Source organism: Mesocricetus auratus, unplaced genomic scaffold (genome assembly GCF_017639785.1).
Source record: "Mesocricetus auratus isolate SY011 unplaced genomic scaffold, BCM_Maur_2.0 Super-Scaffold_100676, whole genome shotgun sequence".
Lineage (NCBI taxonomy): Eukaryota > Metazoa > Chordata > Mammalia > Rodentia > Cricetidae > Mesocricetus > Mesocricetus auratus.
Window position 1 is genome coordinate 20404033 of NW_024429266.1, and position 27828 is coordinate 20431860.

The window sequence follows — 27828 nt, forward strand, 5'->3', positions numbered from 1 at the left end:
GCAAAAGAAGGCTCCAAGAGGGGCTGCGGGCTGGACCAAAGCCAAGAGCCGAGGCAGCATCAAGCCCACCTTCCTGGCCAGGTTCGCAAACCCGGAGCGGATTCCCAGGATCCCGAGGGCGCAGGGCATGGCCAGGCGCAGAGCTGGGGGTGCCGCGACTTGGGGAAGAGCCGGGCCGCAGACAATGGACGCAGCGGCGGGAGGGGCGGCGGCTGCGGGAACAGCCGGGAGGCGGCACCTGGGAGCGCGCTCCCCGCCCCCTGCCCCCTCCGGTCCCCTCCCCCTCTGTCCCCTCCCCCTCCGCCGCCGGCTCGAGATCTGATTCCTGATCCCCGATTGCTTGGTCCTCGGTCCCGCCATGGGAGCCTGAGCACCCTGCAGTCCCCCGGCCCCCTGCCCCCGGGGCCTCGAGGGGGAAAGAGGCGAGTGGTCTGGGACGGAGCCGGGGTGAGCCACCTCGGGAGCCCCCCTCGACAGCCCCCATCGGCCGCGCTGCCGGTCCTGGAGCGCGGAGTTCGGAGCGACCCGGTGCGCTGCGGATACAAAGGCGCGGAGCGGAGCGGGGCGTGCGCCTCGTCCACCCGGCTTGTTCGCAGCGGCGGGTGAGTGGCGGGCCGCGGGGGCGCGGGCAAAGTTTGCAAAAAAAGAAAAGAAAAAAAAGGAAAGAAAGAAAGCAGCAGAAAAAAGAAGGAAATCATGCGAAGGACCAGTGAGCGCCCGGCCCTGGAGAAAGCGGGGTGGCTTCTGGGGGAAGGGGGGCTTGAGGCAACCCCCTTCCGGTCTGTTCTCCACTGCACAGCGGAGTACCCTCAACTTTGGGGAGGGGAAGGGGCGCGTGGGGAAGGGGCGGAGCCCAGGCCTTAAGAGCCGGGGACTTTCCTGGGCCGGGGGCCCGGGTCGGGAGCTTGAACGATCCCAAGGGAGCCCATTGAAGCCTGGGATTGGGAAGCGTGTGTTGGAGGTGGTGGGAGAGGCCGTGGAAGGATTGGAGGCTGGAGGTATTGGAAGCTGAAGGTATGTAGGGATGCATATACACCTTTGAAGTGTGGGGAGGGAAGGACAGATATATATTCAGGGTGTAGAGTGGATCCCTGAGAGATGGCCCTGGACAGCAGTGTGTGTGTGTGTGTGTGTGTGTGTGTGTGTGTGTGTGTGTAACCCAAGGATGGGACTTGCTGTGATACTGGGGAATGTGTGTCGGGGTGTGTAGGGGAGACATCATCTCTTTCCCTCGTCCTATTTACTCATCGAAGGTCTTGAGCACTACATTAGGGAGTTTTAAGGGTTGATAGGGAGGGGCATCGGTATGCATGATTCTTTGTTTTTATGTGTGTGTGTGTGTGTGTGTGTGTGTGCGCGCGTGTGCGCACGCCTTGACGTGCTGCGTGTTCCTGCAGGTGGGCCCTGGGTTTGGATGTATAGATGTTTCTCTCCCCCCCCCGAGGGAGAGAGAGAGCACCAGCTGACCATATATCTGCTGTTTGGGTATGTATTTGTGTGTATATGTGTATACTCTAGGGAAGGGGTGTGTATCTGTGTGTATGTGCTGAGACGGGCTTATAGGAAAGAGGTGGGTAGGTATTAGAGAAGGTGGATTTATAAGAGCAGAATGGGTGGTGTGTGTGTGTGTGAGTGTGTGTGTGTGTATGTGTGTGTGTGTGTATCTGTGCTCTTGTGAGTAACCTGTACTGATGGGTAGATGTCAGTGTGTGTGCCTGCCTTTGCTAGGGCGTGTATTTTTGAGTGTGTTTTTGGGGGTACCTCTTGTCTCTGCAGGCAGATTTTCCTGGCAGAAAGCCCACAGGGAAGGCTGCAGGATTTGAATGGCTCTGCCTTGGTTCAAGGGTAGTGTCTTGTGGGGATTGTGCATTTGGGGGGTAGTGCGTTGTTTTAGGTGATGCTTATTTGGAAAGATGGGCTTTTCTGGAAGACGGTGTGTATTGTGGGGAATGGGGAATAGGTTCAGGGGAGGTGGAGGGGCTCTGTAGTTCTAGAGAAATTTTGGGATTCAAGGAGTCAAGAACACAAATAAGAGTAGTGACAGGATGTTACAGGATGGACTCTAGTGCTCTTTGAGGCCACATGCTTGGCTTCTCTGCCCTAGTTACTTTCTCTGAGGTCACAGCTCTCTTGGAAAGCCATCTTGAAGGTGGCTACTTGGGAGCCCTCTAACTCTGCCCAGCCTCTGTGATCCTGAGGCGTGTGGGCTGGAGGCTAGAAGAAGCTTGCACAGTGGCGTGAGACCTGGGAGGAGCTGCAGGGCTGAGAGAGACATGGGGTGCTTCTCTGGGAGTTTTTGCTAGTGTGTTAGTGTAGTTTATCCTGCAGTTTCTTGATGAGAAGCACTCTTTGGATGGAGTGTGTGTGTGTGTGTGTGTGTGTGTTCCCGTGTGAATGTGAGTTCATATGCACACGTGTGCTTGTGTTCCTGTGTGTGTGTGCTGCTTCTGAGCTTGCCAGAGGCCAGATGTCCACATGGTGGGAAGGGTTTGTGTTCATCTTCGTGAGAGTGGGTGGGAAGCCAGAGGCCATGAAGACATCTCTTCTTTCCTGAGAAGTAGCAGCTACCTCCCTTTTCCTCTTTGCTCTTGTTCATTCTTTTGGGGTGAAGGGAAGAGAGGAGTGGTCATCTCCAGGGGTTAGTTAGGCGGAGACACAGGTTTTAAGAGAGGGGCTGTAGTCGCACATGCCCATTAGAGTCCCTGGGTAATTGCAACTGGAAGGTTGGTCTCTAATGGGCATGTGCAGTTGGAATGTTCCATCTTTAGCACTCAGAGCTCCCTATCCTTCCTAAAGCCTGGGGAAAGAGTGGAGAGGTTTAGAAACTGTTGGACTAGGAAGAGGAACAGACTAGGAAAAGACTAGATTCCCCCCCCCCCCCCAGTGTCCCATTTCTTCAAACCAGACGCCTATCAGGTGGTTTTTCCCAAGCCTGCAAACGGCTTGTGGCTAAGGCAAGTGTCCTCTGGCATACCTTATTTGCTCAGTTTATGCTCCCTACCATAGGAGTTGTCCTCCAAGCAGGAGGAGTTGTGGTTAGACAATAGGAAGTGCCATTTCATCAAGTGCTTCCAGGCTGGGAACCAGTGGCCACATTGGCCCCTACTTCTCCGTTGTCTTGGTCCTGCTGTCTACTTTCTCTAGTTCCCTCCGGGCTGCCTTCCTTTCTGTCTCTTCCCATGCTCCCTCACCTTCTTGTAGGACTTGAGGAGGCAGGTCCTGCTTTCCCTGGCCCTTCACTCCCCCTGAGCCTTAGGGAATCCACTTTCCTTTTTTGCTGGCTCCTCCACTATGAGGACAAAAGGAAGAGTCAGACAGTTTCACTTAGTGCTGAGAGCAGTGTGACCTAATGCATGTAACTAAGCTTCAGTCCTTAGCCTCCCAGGTGTTTTAAGACACCACCCTCCAAGCCCACTCTGAACCCACCCACAAGGAGTCCCAAGTCCCGCTCCCCGCGCCGTGCCCTCTCGCCCATGTTGAGTTCGCTCTAACTTCCAGCTTTGCCACATCCTAGTTCTGTGACCTCAGACAAAACGGACAACTTCTGTAAGCCTCACCTGTTACTCGGGGTTCTTAGGTTTATGAGGACCAAGCGAAATAGAAATAGCCCAGGAGGAGTGTGTTCCTCAGTAGACAGGGGACGAGACTTAGTGAATGGCGGGTGTAGTCAGGGATGGAGGTCTGGGCACTAGGGCAGTAGAGCGAGCTTACTTGGTGCTCGCCTCTGGCAGATCGCACTCAGCACAGTCCGCTTTCTGCCAGGTGTGGGAAGCACGGGGGATGGAAGGTGAAGAAGACACTGTTCACGGGGGAAACGTGCTCGAACACGTCTATCCCCGTAAGCCCCTGAGTGCCGGATGGAGGTATATTCTGGAGGCCCTTGCAGCTTAGAGTTTGGTTCTGAGGTGGAGTATTGAGCAAGGTTCCTGAAGGAGATGTGCTGGCCACTGGGGTTTTAGAAATTAACATGAAATGAACACTAAAGAGAATGGGATTTAGTGCACACACACAATACTGTGCAACCATTTCTGTCTAGCTACGGAACGTTTTTACTAGCCCTGACAGAACTGCAAATTCATTAAGCTGTAATTTCCATTGCCTTCTTGTTCAGTCCTTGGCCAACCTGCATTCTGTCTCTGTGGAGTTACCTGTTCTGGCTATTTCCTCTGAATTTCATCTTTTTATGTCTGGCTTCCTCTGCTCAGTATGTTTGCAAGGCTTATTCATGTGGCAGCATGTGTATACGCCACCCTTTTTATGGCTTAGTAATATTCTACTACATACATATTCCTCAGATGACCGTGTCTGTCTGTCTGTCTGTCTGTCTGTCTGTCTGTCTGTCTGTCTGTCTGTCTATCGTCAGTGTCTTGCTTTTTGTCTTTGGCTGGCCTGGAACTCGTTGATATCTGCCTGCTTCTCTGGTTCCTGGGTGCAGGAATTAAAGTCCTGTGCCATCACACCTGGCCCTTTGTAGCCAGTTTCAAAGACTAGAAGACAGGGAGGGAGCAGGGAGGGGCCTGCTGGTAGAGGCTGAGCATGAACAAGGACTGTAGGGTGTTTGGTACTGCTGGATCTTGAAGTACGAGTTGAGGATTTGGTCTAGTTTCCCTAGCTAAGAAACGAACTTGACAAAATGTCCTGTGGTGTTTGTCGGTAGAAGTGACTGCCTCAGGGAGAGGGACTGGGATTGTATTGTCTCCTCTCAAATTTTTTTAACCTACTCCTTCCTCTTCTCTCCTTGAAGCTCCCAACTGTGCGCTTCTACTCTCTTTCCTGTGGGAATTCATCTTCCGGCTTTGTCTCCAATCAACCTCCTGTCTCTGAGTTGACCTGAACCCTCCCACCCTCTGCAGGTGGGTAATCCTGTGCTCCATGTGGTTTTGACAGCAGAGGTGCAGGTGGACTCTGCCTATCCTGCTTGGTCTTCAGCTGTGACCTGGACAGAACTACAGTGTGCAGGATCTTTTCATCTTTTATTCCCCCCTCTGCTTGGGACAGAGTGGGAGGCACAGGCTTCAGTGGTGGGGCCATTTGGAAATGAGCTGTTGCGGTGCCAGTCTGATGCCCCTGGCAAGGTTGGTAATTACAGATGAGACAGCTGGGAATGGGGTCTGGGAGAAGTAAGCTTGGGATCAGCAGCACTGGGGCTATCCTGGCAATCAGGGTGGGGCCCAGAGAGGGGAGAGTGGGCAGTAGCTGGGGGCTGGGGTGGGGCAGGAGGCTTGGAGCCTCCTTCCTCTGCCCATCAATGAATAGCTAGGATGAGAGCCTGAAGAAGAGAGGGAAGCCATTGGATCCTAGGCCTGACCTCACTGAGGAAGAGGGAGGAGGGGAGAGAGAAGCTAAGGGATCCAAGAACTCCCTAGGAAATGGATCACTGTGGGATTAGTTTCTGGCTGAGGCCCGTGTTGGGGAGGAACCGCCTCTGTACCCAAAGAGGATTCCTCTGTATTCTGAATGAAATCTACTTTTATAATGAAGATAGAGGAAAGGAAGTAGATGCAGTACCTAAAGGAGCTGGGAAACCAACATTTTACTGAGCGTTAGTTTTTAATCTACCATCTGTCTATCATTATCATCTGTCTGTCTATCTATCTATCTATCTATCTATCTATCTATCTATCTATCTATCATTATCTATCATCTGTCTGTCTATCTATCATTATCTATCATCTGTCTGTCTGTCTATCTATCATTATCTATCATCTGTCTATCATTATCTATCATCTGTCTGTCTGTCTATCATCTATTATCTATCTCTGTACCATCTATCATCCATGCATGTATGTATGTCTCTATCATCTATCTGTCTGTCTATCATTATCTATCTATCTATCTATCTATCTATCTATCTATCTATCATCTGTCTGTCTATCTATCTATCATTATCTATCATCTGTCTGTCTGTCTGTCATCTATTTTCTATCTCTGTACCATCTATCATCCATGTATATATGTATCTCTCTATCATCTATCTACCATCTATTACGTATCCATCCATCTATCTATCTACCATCTCTCCATCCATGTATATATGTATCTATCATTTATGTATCGTCTGTCTGTCTGTCTATCTATCTATCTATCTATCTATCTATCTATCTATCTATCTATCTATCTATCAAAGGGTCTCACTGTGTGGCCCTAACTGGCCTGGAACTTGTTCTGTAGACCAGGCTGTCCTGAAACTCTCAGAGATTTGCCTGTCTCTGCCTCTCAAGTGCTGGGGTCACACAGACGTGGCCATCATACCTGGCCTTATCGAGCACTTCATATGTTACAGCTTCTGTGATTTACTGGATACATTATATAGAGAACCATTGTCCCCATTTTACAGACAGGAAAATAAGCTTAGAGAAGGCAAGGGACTCCAAGATGGCATCGCTTCTAACGGCTGTGCTTCACCTCTGATTTCTTTGCACTTTGGCCTTCCTTTTCCCAAAGCGCTCTCGTCATCTGTCCATGCTGTCATGCCGGTTCTGATTGCTCATTCTTGGCTTTAATCTTGGACGTGACTAATTTCTCCTTCCCCTTGCAAGCTAACTCAAGTCCATATAGCCTGATGAGTGGAGACATCCAAGGATGAGAACCAGATGGGGTCTTATGGAGAAACCCCAGCTTTCCCCAGGAGAGGCACCTCGTTGTCTAAGCCCTGTCAGGGCTCTGGTTGGAGCTGAAGCTCTCTCTTCCTTTCTGTGTGGAGCAGGAGCTGTAGCTAAGAGAATAAGCTTCACTCTTGCTGGAGGTTAACACTTCACCACCATAGCTCATGGAGTCTTGTGTGGAGAGGGACCTGGCCATCACTGTCACAGGGTTTTCCCACGGTTGTAACTATAGTATTTCAAGTTCTGCTCTCACCAGTGCCTGGTTCCCCCAGACTGGACAGAAGGCAAGAGGGGGCTTGTAAATGGGAGCTGACTTTTTAGGATAAGGGAGGAGGTCAGACGTTAACAGGTGCCGAGCCTGAGGTAACTCAGAAAGCAGCCACGTGTGAACAGAAGCACATACTTTGTCACCTGCTTTACTCCAGGAATGAAAGTGGTAGAAATAAGGATGGGGGAGCTGACAATCTTCATTAAGAGTGAGAATCTGGGGTGAGGGAGGTGGGTGTTGTCGGGGGGCCGAGGCTGGTTGGAACTCATCCCTTCCGTGTTCCTTGATGTGAGTGGCCTGGGTTGAGGTAGATGGAGGAGGTTTTGTGGAGAAACCCAGGCCTGCCACACACACACACACACACACACACACACACACACACACACACACACAGAGGTAGGTGGAGGAGGTTTTGTGGAGAAACCCAGGCCTGCCACACACACACACACACTGTGTCTCACACTTTGAGGCTCCCTCTACAGCTTCCCCATACAATCCGGCCTTCACCCACAGCGTCCCATATGTCTTTCTTCCCCCACACTCCTTCTCTACATCTAAGCTCTCCTGGTCCACATTGCCAGCCTGAGGTTGGCTGACTTCCCTTTCCTAAATAACTCTTCCTTCCTTGAGGCAGGGGCTGGGTGAGCAGGCTTTGAGGTCTCTTGGGGTTAGGGACAGTTGAGGCCTACTTAGGACAGCAGACCATGCAGACAGGGAGGCATTTGGATGAAGGTGTGTGGGGAAGTGGCCTGTGGTCTGCCCAGGTCACCTGCTTCCTGTTGCCCTGCCATTTTCCTCCTCAGTACATCCACACCTCACCTGGTGTGTGGGGAGGGGCCTCTTGCCACAGCCTGTGAGGCAGAGGCTCAAAGCCCTGTGGGTGGTGAAAATTAAATAGAGCATCCTGGCATTCCAGCCCCAGTTGCCTCTGTACAAGTCCTGTGTCCTCTCTCTCCCTGTAGTCTCAGCCTGGGAAAGATGCCAAAGGGAATATTCATCCCTCAACATCCTGCTCCAGACTGACCAGGCGTGGGGCTAGGGGAAACTAGAGGATGGGATGCTATGGGCTGTGAGTGTGTGTGTGTGTGTGTGTGTGTGTGTCTGTTTTGGATTGGGGGCAGGGACTTTGAGAGCCAGATGGGGGTAGGGGTGCCAGAGAGAGCAGAACAGGTCTCTACAGAACCTGCCTAGCCAGGGTGGGTGGAGCTGGGTGGGGCAGGCAGGAACCATTCCAGGTTTCAGAAGGGGAACTAGAATGTATGCGTATGTGTATGTGTGCCAGTGTTTCTGTCTAGATGTGGAGGGTGTCCTCCACACTTCCCTGCTTTACATCCAGGGATATTTCAGAAGGTGGAAAGGGGTGGGGCTCTGCTTTCTAACTCCTTTCTAGTATCTAGTATCTGGTACCCTGGCAGGAGCCCATCTGTGGGCTCTTCCCCTGCTATCCTGCCCCTCCCCTGCTTAGGAGAAGGCTCCTGCCCCCGCCCTGGGACTGTGAGAATGGTGAGCTCATGTCTGGCCCTCCCAGGAGAGTGCTTGGTTAGCAGTACGGGGGTGGGGCGCTCGGTGCCAACTCCTGGGCACCTAGCCTTGAAGTCTTCTCACTGGGCCCCCTGAGGTCCAGCTGCCTTCTTTGGCCTCTTGGGTCACTAGAGTCACTGGATCTTTTCTGAGGGCAGAAGAGTGAGTCTAGAGCCCATTTTTAGGCCAAGGGTGGCTCTTGACCATTCTGTGACTTGGTTCTTTCTGTGATGGGAAAGATCTAGCATGAGTCTCTTGGCATGGGTGGCTTGTCCATGTCTAAGGTTGGATGGGGAGGAATGAAGGAGGCTAAGGCGCTTTGGAGTGGCGGCTGGATTCTTTGCTATTGGGCTTAGGTCTGCCTGACTTCTGACCCCTTTGTCCCTGGTGGGAAGGCTCAGGGCAGGAGTCAGCAAACCTCCCATTTCCCTTAGCTTCTTGTGGTGTTGTCTGTTGAAAGGGCAAAAGGGGACTTGCAGAAGAATCTGATTGCCTTTCAAGAGAATTTTTCCCAGCAGTAAGAGGCCATAGTGGGCTGTCTTGGAAGTAGTGACCACTGGCCAGCCATTTCCCTCTTGAGTTGCCATTCAGCTAATGTTTGCAGCTGCCGAGAGAATTGGGTGGGTCAGTTCACTGTCTCCCATTGTAGGAGAGATGAGGGCAGAATCAGAGAGCTCCACCACTTTCTTGAGGGATCCAGGTTAGGTGTGTATTTCACTCAAATCAAAAGCCTTGAGTCTCCACTATTGCCTGACAGGGCCAGCTGTTTGGACTCATCTCTGAAACTCAGGGGATCGTGTGGTGAAATCCAGATGAGCCTCTGAACCTTTGCCTTACATCTTGATGATCTTATGACCAGGTGCTCCGCTCCTGGCCAGATAGCTAAGTAAACCCCTAACCCCCAAAGTAGACACTCAGCACTTGTGCCTGTAGGAGTCACCCACCTACATACGGGTTGTGCTGCAGAAATGGGGCCAGGCCAGATACAGTAAGACCCTGTCTATCTCTTGTGTAGGAATCAGAGGGCTGTAACGGGCAAGGTCCCACAGACGGATGCCTACTCAGGAGGCCTCCAAAGGATTAACTGTGCCCAGGCAGGACCACCCTTCCTGGTCCCTGGCTGAGAAGAGGAAACGGGGCCTGGCAGAGACAGATCTCTGTGTCAATGCAGAACTTTCAGCTTCTTGCCTACCTTTCCCTCCTCATGAAACCCCTGCCCCACAGGCCTGCCGCTTCCAGCCCTGTTACATCGTTGTAGACGAAGCACAGCCAGCCCCTTCTGAGGCGTACACTTGTGCTGGGTTCCTTCCCCACCTTTCTCCTGTGGCTGAGTCACCCTGGCTCCTGCTTCTTCCCAGATTATCCTCCTGTGTTCTGCCTGACGTCCCTCCCTAGCTCCAATTGCTGGGCTAGAGCAGTGGCAAAGGGGGCGGCGACGACAGACTCCTATGCCTGGTCGCTGTCCTGAGCACCTGCCGCACTTGTTGGCACCTCGCGTGCGTGTGCACACGCAGAGCACTGGATTGTTCCCTCGGCTGTGCCTGTGAGTGGCCAGTGAGGAAGGGTCATTTGTTCTGTTCTGTATTTACCCTGCACCCATACCCACCCATGCACCACGTACCCCAGGGCCCTCTTGCCAGGTTTTCAGTTTGTTTTTTTCTAGAGGCCTCCGATTGTTTCTTGAAGAAACCTGATCCCCAGCTCAGACAAAAGCTGGGGCTGCCAGAGGAGAAACCCCATTCTCTCCCCCTCTGTCCCATTCCCCCACCTCTGTAACCTTTCTCGCTGTGGATGCTGGGTATGGGTTCCAGGACCTGGCTGCCATCACCTAGGCAACAGGGGGCTTTGGTTGCTATGGTGATCAATGTGGGAGAAACTGGGCAGCCGGGACAAAAGCCCCCACATTCCCCTCAGCCCTCCCCCCAATTCCCTTGGGACGATACTGAGACATTCCATTAATTTTATTTCTGAAAGGCCTTTGGAGGGGAGAAGGGTCTCCTTTTTGTGTGGGACTCTCTCTGCTCTCCCTCTCTCCTCTTTGGCCTCCTTTTAACCCCAGATAATCCAGGGCTGGTTTGAGTAGGGGACTAGGTGCCTGTGTTTGTGTCTGAGGAGTGGGGGTGAGTCGAAACACTGGGGCATATTTGCTTTTAACAGCCTCCCACCCTCTGCCCTGTGCCAAGTCCAGACTTCTCTCCTGTCTTCTCATCGCTCTGACATTTCTACTTGTTGATCTCATCCACGGATCCCCTCCCCCACCTCGTTTCCTGGGAATGCTGCCCACCCGGGAGACCCTCCAAATCTGATTCTTGAGACCGATTAAGTAAGGGGGAACTTCTGCCCATCCTTTTGCCTACCTTTTATCCTTCCCCAATGCTGGGATTAGCTGCCTTGGGTACCCAAAAGGACAGCAGGCAAAGGCTTCATAAGTTGTGGTCCTTTGTGCCCCCTGTGAGGAGGCGTTTTGTTGCGTTTTGGGCAGCTCTCTGTGCCAGGGCTGTGGGGTTTGTCTTTTGCTAGGGAGGATGGGAGTGGGCTGCGGGCTAAGTAGCTCAGAACAAAGAGTTGGGAGATCGCTGGCACCCTGTCTGGCTTGAAATTTATCTGCCGGGGAAACAGCTTCACCTCACATCTGGGTGTGTTTGAAGTAGTGGGTCTGGTCGGGGTGTGTGCGTGGGAGAGTTCTTTATTTAGTCGCACAATTTATTTATACCACCGCCTTCCCTAGTTTCAGAGGAAGTGGTTGGGGACTGGAGTTTGAGAGCTTATTAATTGCTTAACTATTAGTGGCTGCACAGTCTGTGGAAGCACTTCCCTCATCCCTGTGTTCCTCGAAGCTACCCCATGAAGGAGGTATCATCACCTCTTGCTTTACCAAAGGGCCCACCGTGCCATACGCACAGAAGGGTCAGTAACTTGCCCATAGTCACAGCTCAGCAACGGGAGAGGTTGGTTTTAAACGCAGATCTTTGTGTACATCCCAGGCTCTTTCTGCTGCTGGCTCTAGCAGATAGAGGGGGGTGAGGATGATGAGCGAGGGCTCTAGTGTCCGTCTGGATCTAATCTGTGACACTTCTTTGTCCTTTTACTTCATCCCCACTGCCCCAGCCGTCGGTCTTAGAGCCTCCTGGCAGAGTTCAGTCTTTAAGAGGGGAACTAGAAAGAATAGGTGGGAACCACATCAAAAAGCAGCGCGGCCGCGACTGTCTAAACCGTGTGGAGGAGTAAACCAGTAGAGTGGGTTCCCCGGGAGGGGTAGAGGAACCCAACACGAAATTTGCAGAGGGGTGAACATGGATGGGCCCTGTTAGTGGCCCTGTCTTAGAGAGAGGTTCAGGTTTGGGTTGAAGTCTATCTGCCCCCCAAGTATGTCTCTATCACCTATTGCTTTGATGTGGGGGTATTGATATCACTGGCCCATGGATTGCTCCCACGTGACTTTGTTAGGAGGAGAAATGAATAGATTTCACATTGATGCTTATCTCCCGCAATGGCAGTTTCCCTGACAGACAAGCGTATACGTTTACTAGGTGGGTATCAGTTACTTGCCCTGTACCCATGGGAGGGGCGGTGTCTGCAAATATGTATGACTTATTTCGCTCATTCTCCAGTTTCTGGTGTTTTAGAGTGGTTGGAAAAAGGGCAACTCCACAAAGCAAGTCTGTTCCAGTGCGTAAAACAGTGGTCTTCTCAGCAGCGTTGGACCTGGTTGTATCTGTTCCTCCCTGGAAGTCCACTTGCCTTATTGGCTGCCATGAGATTACACTCTGCTGGCCTCTGGTTTCTCCTTCTCGGCCTTTTAGCTGGATCTCCCCCACGCCCCCCACCATGTGCTGTTTGGAGTTCTTGCATCCAGTTACATAGTGCTCTCCTGAGCTCGGTGCACTGTCTCTGCCTGTGGCCCATACCCCCAGCTCAGGCTCCAGCTCTTTGGATGCCCAGCTGCCCATTCCCCACAGCCAGTGCTGGCAGCCTTCCTCACCACGCTTGCTCGACTCCACACATGCTCCTTCATAAACGGAATCCTCCCAAACGTCTTCTTGTTCTCTGCCGCCTTAGCAGATACTCAGTACCTTCTCCCTTGCTCAGGCTAGACTTTTTTTTTATTGCATTTTACTTACTTTTCTTGTGGTGCTTGACTGGGTGTTTTGTTGCTCCTCACCCCCTCGGCCAGCCTTTCATCAAGTCTGGTTGGTTGTGCGAGTCCATGTCTTACCTCCTCCTCGGTTCTGGTGGCCAAGTCTCCCCGCTGTGAGACCTCCTCGCTGATCTTTCCATTCCTGCTTTTTCTCCTTTCCAACCCAAATCTGCGCAGCTGAATAGGCTTCCCGATAACCTTCGAATAAAACCCGACCTCTCCGCTTGCCTCCCGCTGCTCCTGTCCTCCTCTCTCTCGTCCTCAGCTGTGTTGGCCGTGGTTCTGAGTGCACAGAGCCCTGTCTTGACTTGGCCTTCCCTCCTGGGGCTTTCTCTTTCTTGGGTGTCTGTTTAAGTGTCTTTTCCCCATGTTTCCAGACTCTCGGTTTGTCTCCGTGGGGCTGGAGATGTAGCTAGCCCAGGGGTCGAACGCTCGCTTAGAACGCAGGGTTCAACCCCCGATGCACTGCCTGTGGTCGTCTGACCACCACCACGCTCACGTGGCTGCTTGTATTTATTGGCGTAGCTGTTTAGTGTACATCTTCCCAGACCATAAACTCAGAGTCAGTTACACCACAGTACCCAGGGCATAGCAAAGTATGGAGTTCAAAGGAGGTGGCTTAGAGAGGCTTGCTCCATCAGTGAGTGAAGACAGAGTGCTCAGGGCACGGTGATGACTGAAGTTAGTGTTGCCAGCAGCAGTGGAGAAGATGACCCAGGTTACTAGAGTAGCTGGGGCTTTTGTGAGAGTTGGGGCTGGGCTCTGAAGGATGGTGGGTGGTGCTTGGAAAATTGGGGAGGAGATACCATCCTCTGCCGGAGAGTAAGACATGCAGTGTAGATAAAAGAGACTGTCCGTCAGCCAAAGCGGGGAGACTTGGATCTTGCTTGTCTGGAGATTGTAGGGTTTTGGCGATGCTTCTATTACTCCACCATGCTGTCAATCTTCATCCTCCATCTACCCATCAAGAGAGCGAGAGAGAGCGAGAGAGAGAGAGAGAGAGAGAGAGAGAGAGAGAGAGAGAGAGAGAGAGAGAGTGTCTTTGTGAGCTTATACATACATGTGTCTCTAAGTTAATGTTTTCCTGGCTGAGAATAGGAAAGTACTGCCTTGGTTCTTCCCAATGAGGCATCCAAGCTGGGTTATTCAGGGTGCCTGTGCCAGCATTTCCCCAGCCCTGAATACTGGGCACATTGTGGGGGGAGGGTCTGTCTAGCCGGCAGAGCAGGAGGACCTGAGCCCATTGAACAGAACGGGAACCAAAAATGAGGTATTCTCACTTTTGTGTCTGGGCTAACCATAACTTTTGGTGACATTTGGGGATAGTTTTCTTTTGTGTTCTCACCCATGGGGGTGGGGGCCCAGCTACCCCTAAGCAACTGCTCTGTCTCCTTAGGGATCGTCGCTTGAATTTCTCTGAGATAAGCCCACTCGTCCAGCAAAATAGAGTCCCTCAGGGTGACAGTTGACTTCCTAAAGGTGCCTCTTGGCCTGAAGAAGCCCGTGCTGAAGGAGGTGGCAGTGGGGCCCCCCAAGAGGCCCCAGCCCGCGACCCTGGAGCGCTACAAGGCACGGCGTTCAGACGCCATGGACACCGAGTCCCAGTACTCGGGCTATTCTTACAAGTCGGGCCATTCCCGCAGCTCCCGGAAGCACAGGTGGGTTCGGCTGATGGTGGAGTGGCCTGGCTGGTGGAGAGGTGGTCCATGCTGAGGTGTGGGGACCGCTGAAGGATCCCCTGGTGACCTTTCGTTCTGTTTCTCTGGCTTCCTGCTGCAGGGACCGCAGGGACCGACACCGCTCCAAGAGCCGGGATGGGAGCCGTGGGGATAAATCGGTGACGATCCAGGCTCCGGGAGAGCCCCTGCTGGACAATGAGTCCACGAGGGGAGACGAGCGGGTGAGTACTGGGGATAAAGTGGTTTAGAGCTGACATTCCCTGACCCCCTAGGGGAGGTGGAGGCTCCACTAGGCAGGGGGAGGGCTGAGAGAGATATCTGGTCTCCTAGGGTAGATACAGGATCCAGAAGGGTATCTCCTTTTGTAGCCCAAGCTAGACTTGAACTCATTATGTGGCCCAGACTGGTCTTAGGTTTTGTTTTCGATACAGGGTCTCAGAGTGTAGCCCTGTCTGCCTCTGCCCCATTAATGCTGGGATTAAAGGTGTGTGCTACTATGCCTGGCCTCCAGACTGGGAGTCTCTGCCTCCCAAAAGTAGGGATTACAGGGGTGCACTACTATTCCCTTCCTTTGTTTAGTGTTCCACGGTGGGGCCTTGTTGGAATTCAGGGAATTTTAGTGGAAGCCCTTCTGGAGGCACTAGCTCCTACCCTTCCTCAAGGGTTTAGCTGAGTAAGGAGAAATGTCCCAACTTCTCTAATGCTCTATCAGTCAGTCAGGCTGGACGCTGGAGTAGGAGGATAGATAGCAGTCTTGGTGGGTAGACCACAGGTGTCCCTAGAGGCTCAGATTTACACCCCCTGCTGTTAGCATATGGAACAGCATCACCTAGGTCCTTTGGGAAAGAGCTTTTGGAAGAAGAGTAAATGGAGCTAGGGAGAGAGAGGAGGGGAGGCTGAGCAGTTAAGGGAGGCGCCTTGGAAAAGAATTCTCCAGGTTTCTGCCCTAACTTCTGGTTCATTGCGTTCTCTGGGTTGAGAGAAGAGTAGGCAGAACACAGTCCTGGAATTTAGGAGGGACAGGATTTGCAGTGACACCGAGATTACCCAAATCTTCTTATTCCTGTGCTTTCTTCTTGGAAGCATCAGGCAATGGAGACTCTCAGTTTCTTTTTCCTCAGGGGTATAGGGGACATGCCTGACATTGGGAACTCTTTCCTTTCTGTGGTACCAGGTCTCGGAGATTTTTTGAAGTGATCTTGAGATATGATTAGGCCTTGATCCTTGAGAGGGTAGACAGTGTATCTGGGGTCACCGGGTGAGGGTGTGGTTCTAGTCCCACAGCTGACAGTGGCCAGCTTTCCTACTTTCTATATTCAGATGGGATTCTTCCCGATCCTTGGGAAAGGAGACTCCTCAACTCTCTAGTCACTGACCCTTCCAGGCCACCCCCTACCCTGCACTGTGTGACTTAGTCCTGGAACCTGCATCCCTTGGCTTTCAGGGTATGACTCCATATGCCCAGGCTGTCCTGGAAGTGAATTGTGGGTACTGAAAGCCCTGGTGATCTCGAGGCTTCTTTGTAGGATGGTCTCTAGCCAGAGAAACAGATTTGGGTAGGTCACACTCTGAAGGGCACCCGAGGAGCCCAGCTTGTCTGCTCACCTCCACAGACCCTGTACCATGCTTATTCAGCAGGGCTAGCTTCATAGAGACCCACGGTGACCCTGAGTGTGCGGCGTGTTTCCCATATCCTGTTTAGATCATTCACAGGTCATCCTATCTCCTCTTGTCCCTTAGTGAGAAAGCAGTGGTAGCTCCTCATGGTTGGAGGGTGAATGGCTTTTTAAAAAGACAAGGTCTCATGTAACTCAGGCTGGCCTTGAACTTACTGATGTAACCGAGGAAGGCTTTGAACCTCTGATCTTTCTTCCTCTACCTCCTCTGCTTTTTCTTTTTTCTTCTTTGAGACTGTCTTGATCTGTGGCCCAGGCTAATCTTGAGCTCACACGGTCCTCCTGCTTCAGTCTCCTGTGTGCTGGGGTCATCATGCGTTACTTCTGTTGCCGGGATAGATGTCTGTTGCTTAGTCTGGCATTGCCACATGGCCTGCACAAATGGCTTTTGACTCCCCTTTCCTGGGCACTCTGCTCTTTGCCCCTGCACTTGAATCTCCTGCTCCCCGAATCTCTGTCTTGTCTTCTGTTGAAACCGTGGTCTTCTGCAAAAGCTGGAAGAAACTTGGAGCCCTAAGTCGAAACAGTTCACGGGCATCTTGTTAAGTGCAGACTATGGCTCACCAAACGTGGGGTGGGCCTGTGGTTCTGCGTTTCTCACGTGCTCCTAGGTGACTCCCACACTGCTGGCCCGCAGAGTGCATTCTTTTTTTTTTTTTTTTTTTTTTTTTTTGGTTTTTTCGAGACAGGGTTTCTCTGTATTGTTTTGGAGGCTATCTGTCCAGCCTGGCCTCGAACTCACAGAGATCCCCCTGCCTCTGCCTCCCGAGTGCTGGGATTAAAGGCGTGCGCCACCACCGCCTGGCTCGCAGAGTGCATTCTAACAGCAGCCCCGGGAGATCATTTAGCTCAGGGTTCCCAATCGTGGCTGAGCATTATAATCATCTGGGGAGCTTTTTAAAAAAAGGTTGACAAGCAGATCTCACTTTGCATAATTGGTATGTTTTCCGAGCTCCCTAGGTGATTCTAATGTGTGCAGCTGGGGTTGGGAACCACTAATTCGGATGAGCTTTTGCATGTCACCCACTGCTGGGGGTCAGCTCGGGTCCTGTCACTCTCTGGAAGCTGCCTGTTTTGCCTGGCAAACCTGCCCTTGGGTCATTGCCACTGCCCAGGCTGTCCCCTTGCCAGTTGTCCTGCGCTCTGTTTTCCGAGGGTCATCACCGCACATGTTGTATTTTTTCTCTGTGCAGCTTCCCAAGGACTTGGGCTTTATATTTCCATTTCTGCAGAGACGAGACGGGCACGTGGTAGAGCTCAGTGCATTCTCTGATTGTGGGTTTGCCGATTTCCCCTCGTCTTCCTGCCGTCTGCTTTCCCATGTGCTCCTCTGTGGAGATTCTCTGCTTAGCCTTTCTTCTTCCTCCCCTTCCCGACTACAGGATGACAACTGGGGAGAAACAACCACCGTGGTCACAGGCACCTCTGAGCACAGCATCTCCCACGATGACCTCACACGCATCGCGAAGGACATGGAGGACAGTGTCCCGCTGGATTGCTCACGCCACTTGGGCGTGGCGGCAGGGGCCACTCTGGCGCTGCTCTCTTTCCTCACCCCGCTGGCTTTCCTGCTTTTGCCTCCACTGCTGTGGCGGGAGGAGCTGGAGCCATGTGGGACAGCGTGCGAGGGCCTCTTCATCTCTGTGGCCTTCAAGCTGCTCATCCTGCTGTTGGGCAGCTGGGCTCTGTTCTTCCGCCGGCCCAAGGCCTCGTTGCCCCGAGTCTTCGTGTTACGGGCGCTGCTCATGGTGCTCGTCTTCCTGCTTGTTATCTCCTACTGGCTCTTCTATGGCGTGCGCATCTTGGATGCCCGGGAGCGCAGCTACCAGGGCGTGGTTCAGTTTGCTGTTTCGCTGGTGGACGCCCTCCTCTTCGTGCACTACCTGGCCGTGGTTCTGCTGGAGCTGCGCCAGCTCCAGCCTCAGTTCACACTCAAGGTGGTGCGGTCCACAGACGGGGCCAGCCGCTTCTACAACGTGGGCCACCTCAGGTACGGGTGCGTGGCCGGAGATGGGACTTGCACAGGGCGAAGGTGAGACCTGAGAGGTCTGGGTGGAGGGGGGAGGGCGTGATGGTGAGGGCAGCCAATAATGGGTTAGAGGGGCCGGGTGGAAGGGCGTTCGCACACGGAGAGTTCAGTGCTGTTTTCAGACTAGTGACCAAGTCGTATGCTGGATTGTGGGCAAGATGCCTGTGGATTTGTGAGCGGGGAGTGATAGGCAATTCAAGATCTTAGAGGAGGATGGATCAAAGGGGAGAGGGGTGTGGAGTATAGACAGAAGGTTTCTAACCTTTTCTTGGAGGCACAGCTTCCTGTGAGAAGTCAGTGAATGTTACTAGATGAGCTGGCCAGAGGGAGAGATGGAAGGTCACACCCACCAGGCTTGTGGGCAGCATGTCCCCCCCTGCCCCCCCCCCACGCTGTGCCGAGCATCGGTGGCACCTCCCAGGTCCTGTCAGTAACCTTGGGAGACTGTTAGAGGGGGATGAGGAGACCTTTGACGGGGCCCTTTTACCCCTGGGCTTCAGTATAGTAGGAAATGACTAGAAGACCCAACCTTGGGAAAGGCTAGCGGCCTGGTAAGTAGACCTCAGGCTTGAGCCAGGCCTCCTGGAAGCAGCTTGTCCCTGTCATGTGTCCTCTCCAGCCCTGCCGACCTGCCCTGATGTGTCCCTTCCCCTGCGCCCCTTGTCTGTCCCTTCTCCCTCCCCCTCCTGCCGTCTCCCCAACAGCATCCAGCGAGTGGCAGTGTGGATCCTGGAGAAGTATTACCATGACTTCCCTGTCTACAACCCCGCCCTCCTCAACCTGCCCAAGTCCGTCCTGGCCAAGAAAGTGTCTGGCTTCAAGGTGTATTCTCTCGGAGAGGGTGAGCGGCCCTGCTCCTCCGCCCCTCCCGGCCTCTTCCTAAGCAGGACTCCAAGCTACTTCCCTTGCCTTTTCCTTTCTCTGGCCTGTGTCCCAGCCCCCTCTGTTCTGTCATTTCCCTTGACTTCAGGGAGCTGGTCTTAGCTGCTGGTCCTCTTTATGCTATGGTGTATCCCCTGGTTTAGAGCCTGTGTCTTCTCAGAGTCCTGGTCTCTCTACCCTGCAGCCCTGAACTGCAAAGCCTTCTGCATCAGGAGGCGTATATATGCAGAACTTCTGCCCTTCCAGTGCCTTCCTGGTTGCTTTCCTGCAGTTCCTCCCAGAGGTGGCCAGGAGGGCTGGGACTGGGAGGCATTGCTGGGTGGTGGGGATGGATCCTCTGGATGCGTCAGGCCGTTTCCCCAGAGCGCCAACGAAGCCCAGAGGCTATGCTCTTTCATCGACCATCTCCTCTGTCCTGATCCCATGCAGACAACAGCACCAATAACTCCACTGCTCAGTCAAGGGCTGTGATTGCGGCAGCAGCGCGGAGACGGGACAACAGCCACAACGAGTACTACTATGAGGAAGCCGAGCATGAGCGCCGAGTGCGAAAGCGCAGGGCCAGGTGGGTACCGGCTGTGTGAGTTCAGGGCTTGGTGAATACCCCAGGGAGGGGAAGATGCGGGTGCCTGTGGGATGAACTAGGGAGAGGACGTCCAAGAGGCCCTTAATACCCGATGGGAATAGAACAGTGATAATGCAGGTTTTACATCTCCATTTTCTAGTGACTGATTAGCACAGACTCAGCAGCTGTAAAACAGCATTTGTTATCGCTCTGTTCCATGGGTCAGGTTTGCTGGAACATCTGCTTGGACCTTGAAGGCTAAAATCTGTACAGCTCTCCTCTGAGCCTGGGCTTCTCTTCCAAGCTTCCTGGCTTTTGATGGGATCACTTTCATGTCATGCCTCCCCACAGTTTCCAGCCTCTTCTAACAGGAGCCTACTGTTCTGACTTTTGTTATCTACAGGGAAGACTGGTTTTCAGGCCCAAAAGGATAATTATCTGTTCGTCCTCCCTCCCTCCCTCCCTCCCTCCCTCCCTCCCTCCCTCCCTCCCTCCCTCCCTCCCTCCCTCCCTCCCTCCCTCCCTCCCTCCCTCCCTTTCTTCTTTCTTTTTTTCTTTCCTTCTTCCTTTCTTTATCTCTTTGTGCATGTGCTTGTGTGTGCATGCATGTGGGGCCCAGAGGGCAACCTGGGCTACTGTTCCTCAGGTGTTGTCCACTTTGTGTTTTGAGATGGTCTCTTCATTGCTCAGGAACTCACCAAGTAGGCTAGACTAAGCTGGCTGGCCACCAAATCCCAGGGATCTGCTGGTCTTGCCTTCCCTGGTGGTGGGATTAAAAGTACAGGCCATCATCCTTGGATTTTTGTTTTTGTTCTATTTTCGTTGAGACAAGGTCTTACTATGTAGCCCTGGCTAGCCTGGAACTTACTGTGTAGCTCAGGCTGGCCTCAAACTCAGAGATTTTATTGTCTCTTCCTCTCAAGAGCTGGGATTAGAGGTGTGTTCCACCACTCCTGGCCTCTTTTGGTAAATTCTTAAATGCTGTCTTCAATTATCCCTTTGTCAGAAGATCTTAAATCATGCCTGAAGAATCTTTTTTAGTGCCTGCTGCCTCCAGGTTCTACCTGGAACTTCCAGGATTTTACCACAGAGGAGATGAGCAGAAATAAGGGACCAGAGCATCCACCCTGCCGTCTACCTACTTCCTATTCTAGGCTTCAAGGCAGAGAGACAGCCCAGTCTTGGTCTTTTTTTTTTTTAAGATTTATTTACTTACTATGAATACAGCATCCTGCCTCCATGTGTGTCTACACACCAGCAGAGGGCGCCAGATCTCATTGTGGATGGTTGTGAGCCACCATGTGGTTGCTGGGAATTGAACTCAGGACCTCTGGAAGAGCAGTCAGTGCTCTTAACCTCTGAGCCATCTCTCCAGCCCCCCAGTCTTGGTTTTAATGTAGGTGGTGTCCTGGAGATTAAAGACCACCAGTTCTAATTCTGTGACATTTCCCCTGACTAGGCCTGCCACTGTCACTCTTGGCACAAGGTCTTATTTCCTCTCCCCGTTACCTTGCTTGTAGCTGATAGGAAACGTTAGCGCACCTGAAGCAAAAAGATCTTTTCAAAAGAAACTTTGCTAAGAAACTTCGGGATGTAGAAGGAGGCACAGAAAGGAGACATGTAGACAAATTGCACATACCAGCCCAGAGCTCCATCCTGAGCTCATGGAAGGTCCTGAGATGTCTGGCTTCTGGGATGAAGACCTCACATCCTTTCTTGTCCTGTCCCTCTAGGCCAGTCCTACTTTTAGGACAGTGGGCTTTGCTTTGGTGTTTGGACTTAGTACAGAGCATTTTTCACTGTCCACAGCTCTGTGGACATAGTTTCTTCACAGTCTTTCTTTATCTACTTGAGTCTAGCTCGAGTTCCTTACAATCTGCTTGTGTTTTTGTACAAATGATGTGTTATGGCTTTATCGGCTCTGTGCGGTTAGTGTGGAGTGACTGTTTGTTTTGTTTTTTTGAGATAAAGTCATCTATGTAGCCTTGGCTGACCTGGAGATCGTTATGTAGACAGGCTGACCTCAAACTCATACAGGTTCTCCTGATAAACTGACTTTTTTCTTCTTCCTTTTAATGTATTTTGAGGTTCACCCATGTGTTCTGTATGTCACTCATTACATGCTATTGTTGCATTGTAATTCATAGAATGTCCATGCCTTCCTATCCAGTGTTAGGATTAGAGTTAGCTTCCTTTTTTTTTTCTTTGGTTTTTTTGAGACAGGGTTTATCTGTGTGTAGTCCTAGCTGTAGAACTCGCTCTGTAGAACAGGCTGGTCTCAAACTCACAGAGATCCGCCTGCCTCTGCCTCAAGACTGCTGAAATTAAAGGCGTGCGCCACCACCGCCTGGCTGGTTATCTTCCATTTTGATGAAGAAGCATCTTATTAATGTTTTATTTATTTTTAAAAATTAAAAATATTATTTTATGTGTATTAGTGTTTTGCCTGCATGTGTGTGTATCATGTGTGTGCCTGGTGTCCAGGACAGTAGAAAATGACATGGGATCCCTTGCACCTGGAGTTATACACATCAGCGAACTGTCATGTGGGTGCTGGGAACCGAACCTGGGTCCTCTGTGAGAGCAGCTGGCACCCTTAACCACTGACCCATCTCTCCAGCCCCTTATTAATGTTTTATTTGTATCTCTACTTGCCTATTATCGTTCAGGTTTCTTATGAACCCTTTACTTCCTTGGTCTGATTTTATTTGAATTTACTTAGTTTTTTGAAACAGTCTCACTAAGTACATCAGCCTGGACTGGGATCTGTGATTCTCTGGCCTCTGTTTACCAAGTGCTGGGATTACAGAAATGTGTCATCATTCCTGGCTCCTTTGCCCATTAAAAAATTACATACATTTGTTTATGTGTGTACGTGGCCACACACTTCAGAGTTCATATGTAGTCAGAGGACAACTTTAGGTGTGGGTTTTATTCTGAGTCCAGAGCTCAGGTTGTCAGGCTTGGTGGAAAGTCTCTTTTGCTGCTGAACTACCTTTCCGACCTCCTCTTTTATTCACTACTTTAAAGATTCTTAACCTTTCCTTCCTGATTTGTAGTGAATTCTTTGTATATTTCAGATACCAGTTCTTTGTTGGCTTTAGCTGCTGCAGATAATCCACCCCCACCCCCAGTCAGGTGTCAGCATGGCCTGTGCTGCTTACTGAGGCTGAATAGAAATGCTATTTCCAGAGCCTGATGACCCGAGTTCAGTTCCTGGAATCTGTATGTGGGAAAGAGGGAAGGGGCTTCTCTAACCTCACAGCAGGTGTGTGCATGCGGCCCCGCACATGACTTTAATAGTCGTAACAAGTAACAGTGGTGACGGCCATTTCCCTTTACTTATATCTATGAGTTTTATATAGTGTAGTGTGGCGTGGACTCTTCCTAGGGTCCTGTGGGATACTTGGCCTTTTCAGTATATAGTTCCTAGGTGTCTTTCTAGATTTGATGCTAGGCCTGTTCACTTTAAGTCCCTAGTCCGAGTCCACTGAGTTCTACAACTGTTCCTTGTTGCCTATGAAGAAAACACGCTCCCATCTCTCAATCCCCAGGCCCTTGGCTCCAAATGGGCCTCAATTACTTCAGGGAGAGCAGAGAGGCCTGACCTCACTCTGGCTGCAACAGTCAGAGCCAAAGAATGGGTAGAGGGTAGGATGAGTGGTGGGCATCTGCTGCAGATACTGCCTGTCCCCCAGGCTCGTGGTGGCTGTGGAAGAGGCCTTCACTCACATTAAGCGACTGCAGGAAGAGGAGCAGAAGAACCCCAGGGAGGTGATGGATCCCCGGGAGGCGGCCCAAGCCATCTTTGCATCCATGGCCCGTGCCATGCAGAAGTACCTTCGGACCACCAAGCAGCAGCCTTACCACACCATGGAGAGCATCCTGCAGCACTTGGAGTTCTGCATCACTCACGACATGACGCCCAAGGTAGGCCTGCTGCTTCCGACTTTCCTCTGTGTCCAGCTTCTCGTTCCTTTTGCTCTTGGCCATTTTTCCTCATTCTCTCCTCACTCACCTTCCTCCCTTGTCTCATCCTCACCTCTTCTTTGTAATCTCTTTTCTCGTCCCCACTCCTGTCCTGTCCGCGGAGTGGAGCAGGCAAGGCTATGCTTCTAAACCATTTGGGGGATGTCAGAGACCTGTTTCTCTTCTTTGTAAGGCTCTGGAATGTCTACATTCCAAGTCTCACTCTTTTCCCACAAAGTAAGCTTTTACCTGTGCTGCCTTTTAGCCCTTGCTTACCTCAGCCCAGTTGCCAGCTTCCTAGAATGGCTTTCTCGGAGCCTTCTTTGGGGAGTGGGTGATAAAGAGGCTGGGAATGTAGCTCAGTGCTAGAGCAGGCCTGAGTTCTTGATTTTAGTTACCAGCAAAACACACACACAGGCACACACACATGCATACACAAATGTATACACACATGCTTACAAATGCACACACATGTATACACACGTGCATACAATTACAGACATGTATATACACATGTACACACACACACACACAATGTTGCACTGGAATCTTTGCAGTGCAAACCTCCAAGTGCAGACCTACATGGTGCTAATCATATAAGCTGTGTGGAAGGGAAGGAAGAAAGAGGGAAGAATGAGGATCGAGTTGCCCTGGGAACAGCATGGTGCGCAGGGAACAGAGTGAAGGATGGCGTGAATTCTGTTCCTACTGGAGCTCTGTCGCGCCTGTGCTCCTCATCAAGCTTCTCTCAGGCCCTCTTCTGCTCTCACTCTTTAAGAAACTTCACGTGTATAGAATGAGCTCGAAACATCTTGGCTGTCTTTGGAAGCTGTGTGGCAGGGAATGAAGGATGGGTGGGTAGGAGAGATGCCCAGGCAGTGTCTTCTCCCCTCCTCAGGCCTTCCTAGAGCGATATTTGGCAGCCGGACCCACCATCCAATACCACAAGGAACGTTGGCTGGCCAAACAGTGGACATTGGTGAGCGAGGAGCCGGTGACCAATGGGCTTAAGGATGGCATCGTTTTCCTCTTGAAACGCCAGGACTTCAGCCTGGTGGTGAGCACCAAGAAGGTGCCATTCTTCAAACTCTCTGAGGAATTTGTGGATCCCAAGTCACATAAGTTCGTCATGCGACTGCAGTCGGAGACCTCTGTGTGACTTTGCAGCGTCAGGGGAGGGGGTGGGGCTCCTGCAGAGTGGGGGAGGCTCGGGTCCCTGACCCTGCCACACTCCTGCCGCCCCACTTCCTCTTGCTCTTGTTTTCTTTTGTTCTTTACTTGAATTAACTTATCCTGTATCCGTCCTCAGTTTTCCCGTGTAAATCTGGAGAGACCACCTTGCTTTAACAGTATCTGGGAACCACCCTGCCCTCCCCCAAGCTTGTATCACCCCAGGCTCTGCAGGAAACAGTGCCTCTTACCCAGTTCTTCCCCAAAGTGTCCCCTGGGTGGAAGTCCTTCCTCAAAGGGCACAGGGGCTTCTTGATTGTACCCTAACCCTGAGCTCCCACTTAACAAATCTGAGTTCTTAGAGCCCTGCTCTCCAGTGGACCCTAATAGGGTTTCTCTGGGGGGCACAGCTTTGACCCCAGAGAGCCATGGTGCCAAACTCCTGCAGGACAGCAGCTAACCCTATTACCTGTCCCCTCCCGTAGCCCTGAATCCCTGGGCAAGGATGCACCTGTGACAGTAGTCCCAGAGTTAGTATGCATTCTCCCTGCAGTGTTACCACATATACACACACACACCCCAAGCAGGAAGTCCCATCTTCTACCCAGGAGTCTTCACTGCTATTTCTAACTTGTGTGATCACATGGTCACAGGCAAACTGCTTTGACCACTTTGCCAGGGCTGTGGACAACTCCTGAGGACAAGGGCAGGATAGACCCCTGAGAGCCGCTCACTCCCACCCTTACCTGTGAAGGATGCATTTGACTTCTGTGGGGGCTTGATGACATGCAGACCCTGACCAACCCTGTGGTCCAGGACATTTTCCTTTTCTGCTCCAGCTACCCCAGCCCTGCTGACTTCCAGCTCTAGAGACCTGTGGCCTCACCTCATCTTAGGGGAGGGACCAGCAGCTCCTTTTCATGCCTGGCCTTAAGTCCAGTTCTTAGCCTCAGGGGTCTCTTTTTCATGGCCTTCCAGGGTCCCAGCCTCTTCTCTCCTTGCCTCTGTATTGGGGTGAGGGACCAGGGTTCCTGCCTTTTTGGCTCCTCTCCCCATTTTAACTAACATAGCCTTTGCACCAAGACTGAATCCCAGTAATTTAAAGCTCACTTTGAGCAGGATTCACTAACCCTCTTATGGATATTTTCAGAGCCAATTTGAGCCTTTAAATCAGACACATTTAAATTATTTTTTATCACAAGGAATAGAAATAGGAAATATCCACATCCATCCTTCCAGGATCCATGAGAGGATGGTTCTGATGGCTGGGATGGAGCAATGCCCCTGGGCCACTTCTCTAAACAACTCCCAAAGCCCGGGCATAGGCCGTTCGCTTCCCCGGAAGTGTTACTGGTATTTGCTGTGCCAAGCACACGCAGAGATGAGGTCCCCATTGATCTCGCTGTGAGGCTGTGGGATCCACAGCCCACCCACCCCTTACTAAGGGGCTCATCCATTAGCGCTTACTTTGTTCCCACAGGAATGAGCATTTGGAGCTGACTTAGACAGGGCCTCACGGTGAGCCTAGGGCTGAGGTAGAGGTTCCTGGGTAGATTCCAGTGATATAAATCTGTACTTAGTCATGGGAAGGTATCTTTTCTTTAAAAAAAAAAAAAAAAAAAGGAAGAAAATCAGGTTTCAGAGGAGTCCTTTTTGGGTCACGTAAATACCTCACTGTCCTGGAATAGCAGGGCCTGGATGGTGATTGGAGTTGCTGCCTTTGTGGGCAAGAATGGGGTGTGGTTGTTCGTTTGAGCAGTGGGCGGGGGTGGGCAGAAGGAAAATATTTGGCATCTTAGTTGATGCCCTAGGGTTAGGGGCACGGGAGTGTTTATTTTAAGAACCTGCCATGTTTTTTAATCACTGTGATATTTTCATTCCTTTTCCCTAACAACGAAGAGAAAAAATTTCCCTGACTCTGTCTAGGCACTAAGGGCTGTGACTAAGAATGGTAGCGTTTTGGTCCTTTGTGTCAGAACTGTGGTATCTTTGTCTACTTCGGTTGTTATTATGTTTTAAAATGTCAGGATGAATCGTCAAGTGTATAGCTCTGTGCGTGCGTGCGTGCATGCATGTGTGTGTGCGTGCATGCGTGTGTGTGTGTGTTTGTGTGTGTGCGCGTGTGTGCGTGTAAGAGGGAGAGAGAGAGAAGAGAGATGTGTGTCTGTGTGTCTGTCTTTTGCTTCTCCAGAATAGGACACTGTCTTCATGCTGTGAACCGCTGTGGGTGGGCAGCTGACTCAGTTCCTCTGAGCAGCTCCCCCCCCACCCCAGTCCTGCCCCAGCTCTCACTCGGTTTCTGTTCTTCCACTGTAGGAATGTGCCTACCCAGCCCAACGCCATCGCATAGGGGACGCTGTGCTGGGCTTCTGCAGTGCACTTGTTTCTCTGTCTGTGTGGCATCCTAGCTCGTCCCCACTGCACAGCTTGGCCTTTGTGTTGATGACCTTGCAGTGCTTACCTCTCTTCCCTCCACACCAGGACACCGTGCCTCAGTCCTTCACCTACCTCGCCACTCTGTCATTGTCCCCATTGTCCCTTTCTAGTTTCTCCTACATATGTGTCTTTGTTCTCTCTGTCTTTATTTATGTCCCTTCAGTCTCTCTCACTTCTTCCCCCTTCCTTCCATCTCTTCCCTTACGCGTTTGCTCCTAGCCAGCCACAGCATTTCCATTGTAAACCCTGATTTAATAAAGACAGGGAGGCAGGATTCCAGGGACGTCCTCACTCCAAATGTCTGTTGCCCAGGGTTTGTGCTTTCCCTGTTGCTTGGACCTGGCTCTGCCTTGTCCCTTCCTGGTGTCTGTCAGTCTCTGTCCCTCCCTCTGTCCTTCCTGTGGGGCAACATCTACTGATGGACTCTGTTCTGATGTGTGATTGTTGTAATTTGTTCTGTGTGCATAAAGAAGGGGCTTCTTGAGTCTCTTCCACGTGAGATTGTAAATGTAGAATTTTCCATTGTTGGATCTAGATTTTTTTATTCCTTTTTTCCCCTTCCTTCCTTCCTTCCTTCCTTCCTTCCTTCCTTCCTTCCTTCCTTCCTCTCTCTCTCTCTCTCTCTCTCTCTCTCTCTCTCTCTCTCTCTCTCTCTCTCTCTCTCTCTCTCTCTCTCTCTGTCTTTCCTTTTTCTTGGTTACAGAGCTGAGACCTTGTGCATGCATGTAGAAAATTGTAAAATGTAAATTTTTTTTTAATATATAAAAAGCTTGTTTTTACAGTTTGCAGTGGATTAAACATTATGGCAATTTTAGGGATTTTTTCTTAAACATAGGAACTAAAACTGTACAAATTTTTTTTATATATAAAATAAAGACATTTGACTTTTG

At 51.4% G+C, this 27828-nt stretch overlaps 1 protein-coding gene across 4 annotated transcripts; it reads left to right on the plus strand.

Moving 5' to 3' along the window:
* Positions 1-293: 293 nt before the first annotated feature.
* On the plus strand, positions 294-27828 carry Vangl2 (VANGL planar cell polarity protein 2). 4 transcript variants are annotated; one of them, XM_040738305.1, is made up of 9 exons: positions 294-602; positions 4745-4853; positions 13929-14190; positions 14312-14432; positions 17270-17877; positions 18621-18757; positions 19228-19363; positions 23062-23293; positions 24231-27828. In XM_040738305.1, exons 3-9 carry the CDS (start codon positions 14120-14122, stop codon positions 24489-24491), a joined length of 1566 nt encoding a protein of 521 aa, XP_040594239.1. In that variant the 5' UTR covers positions 294-602; positions 4745-4853; positions 13929-14119; the 3' UTR covers positions 24492-27828. The 4 variants fall into 4 exon arrangements, with proteins under 4 accessions (XP_040594239.1, XP_040594241.1, XP_040594240.1 ...); XM_040738306.1 differs by lacking the exon at positions 294-602 and adding an exon at positions 896-1014; XM_040738307.1 differs by lacking the exon at positions 4745-4853.

Excerpts from the sequence above, each read along its gene's own strand:
- Vangl2 (XM_040738305.1), top strand. The coding sequence starts at position 14,120 with ATGGACACCGAGTCCCAGTACTCGGGCTATTCTTACAAGTCGGGCCAT. Across the intron at positions 14,191-14,311 it reads CGCAGCTCCCGGAAGCACAG|GGACCGCAGGGACCGACACC; the intron begins GTGGGTTCGGCT and ends TTCCTGCTGCAG. Across the intron at positions 18,758-19,227 it reads GGTGTATTCTCTCGGAGAGG|ACAACAGCACCAATAACTCC; the intron begins GTGAGCGGCCCT and ends GATCCCATGCAG.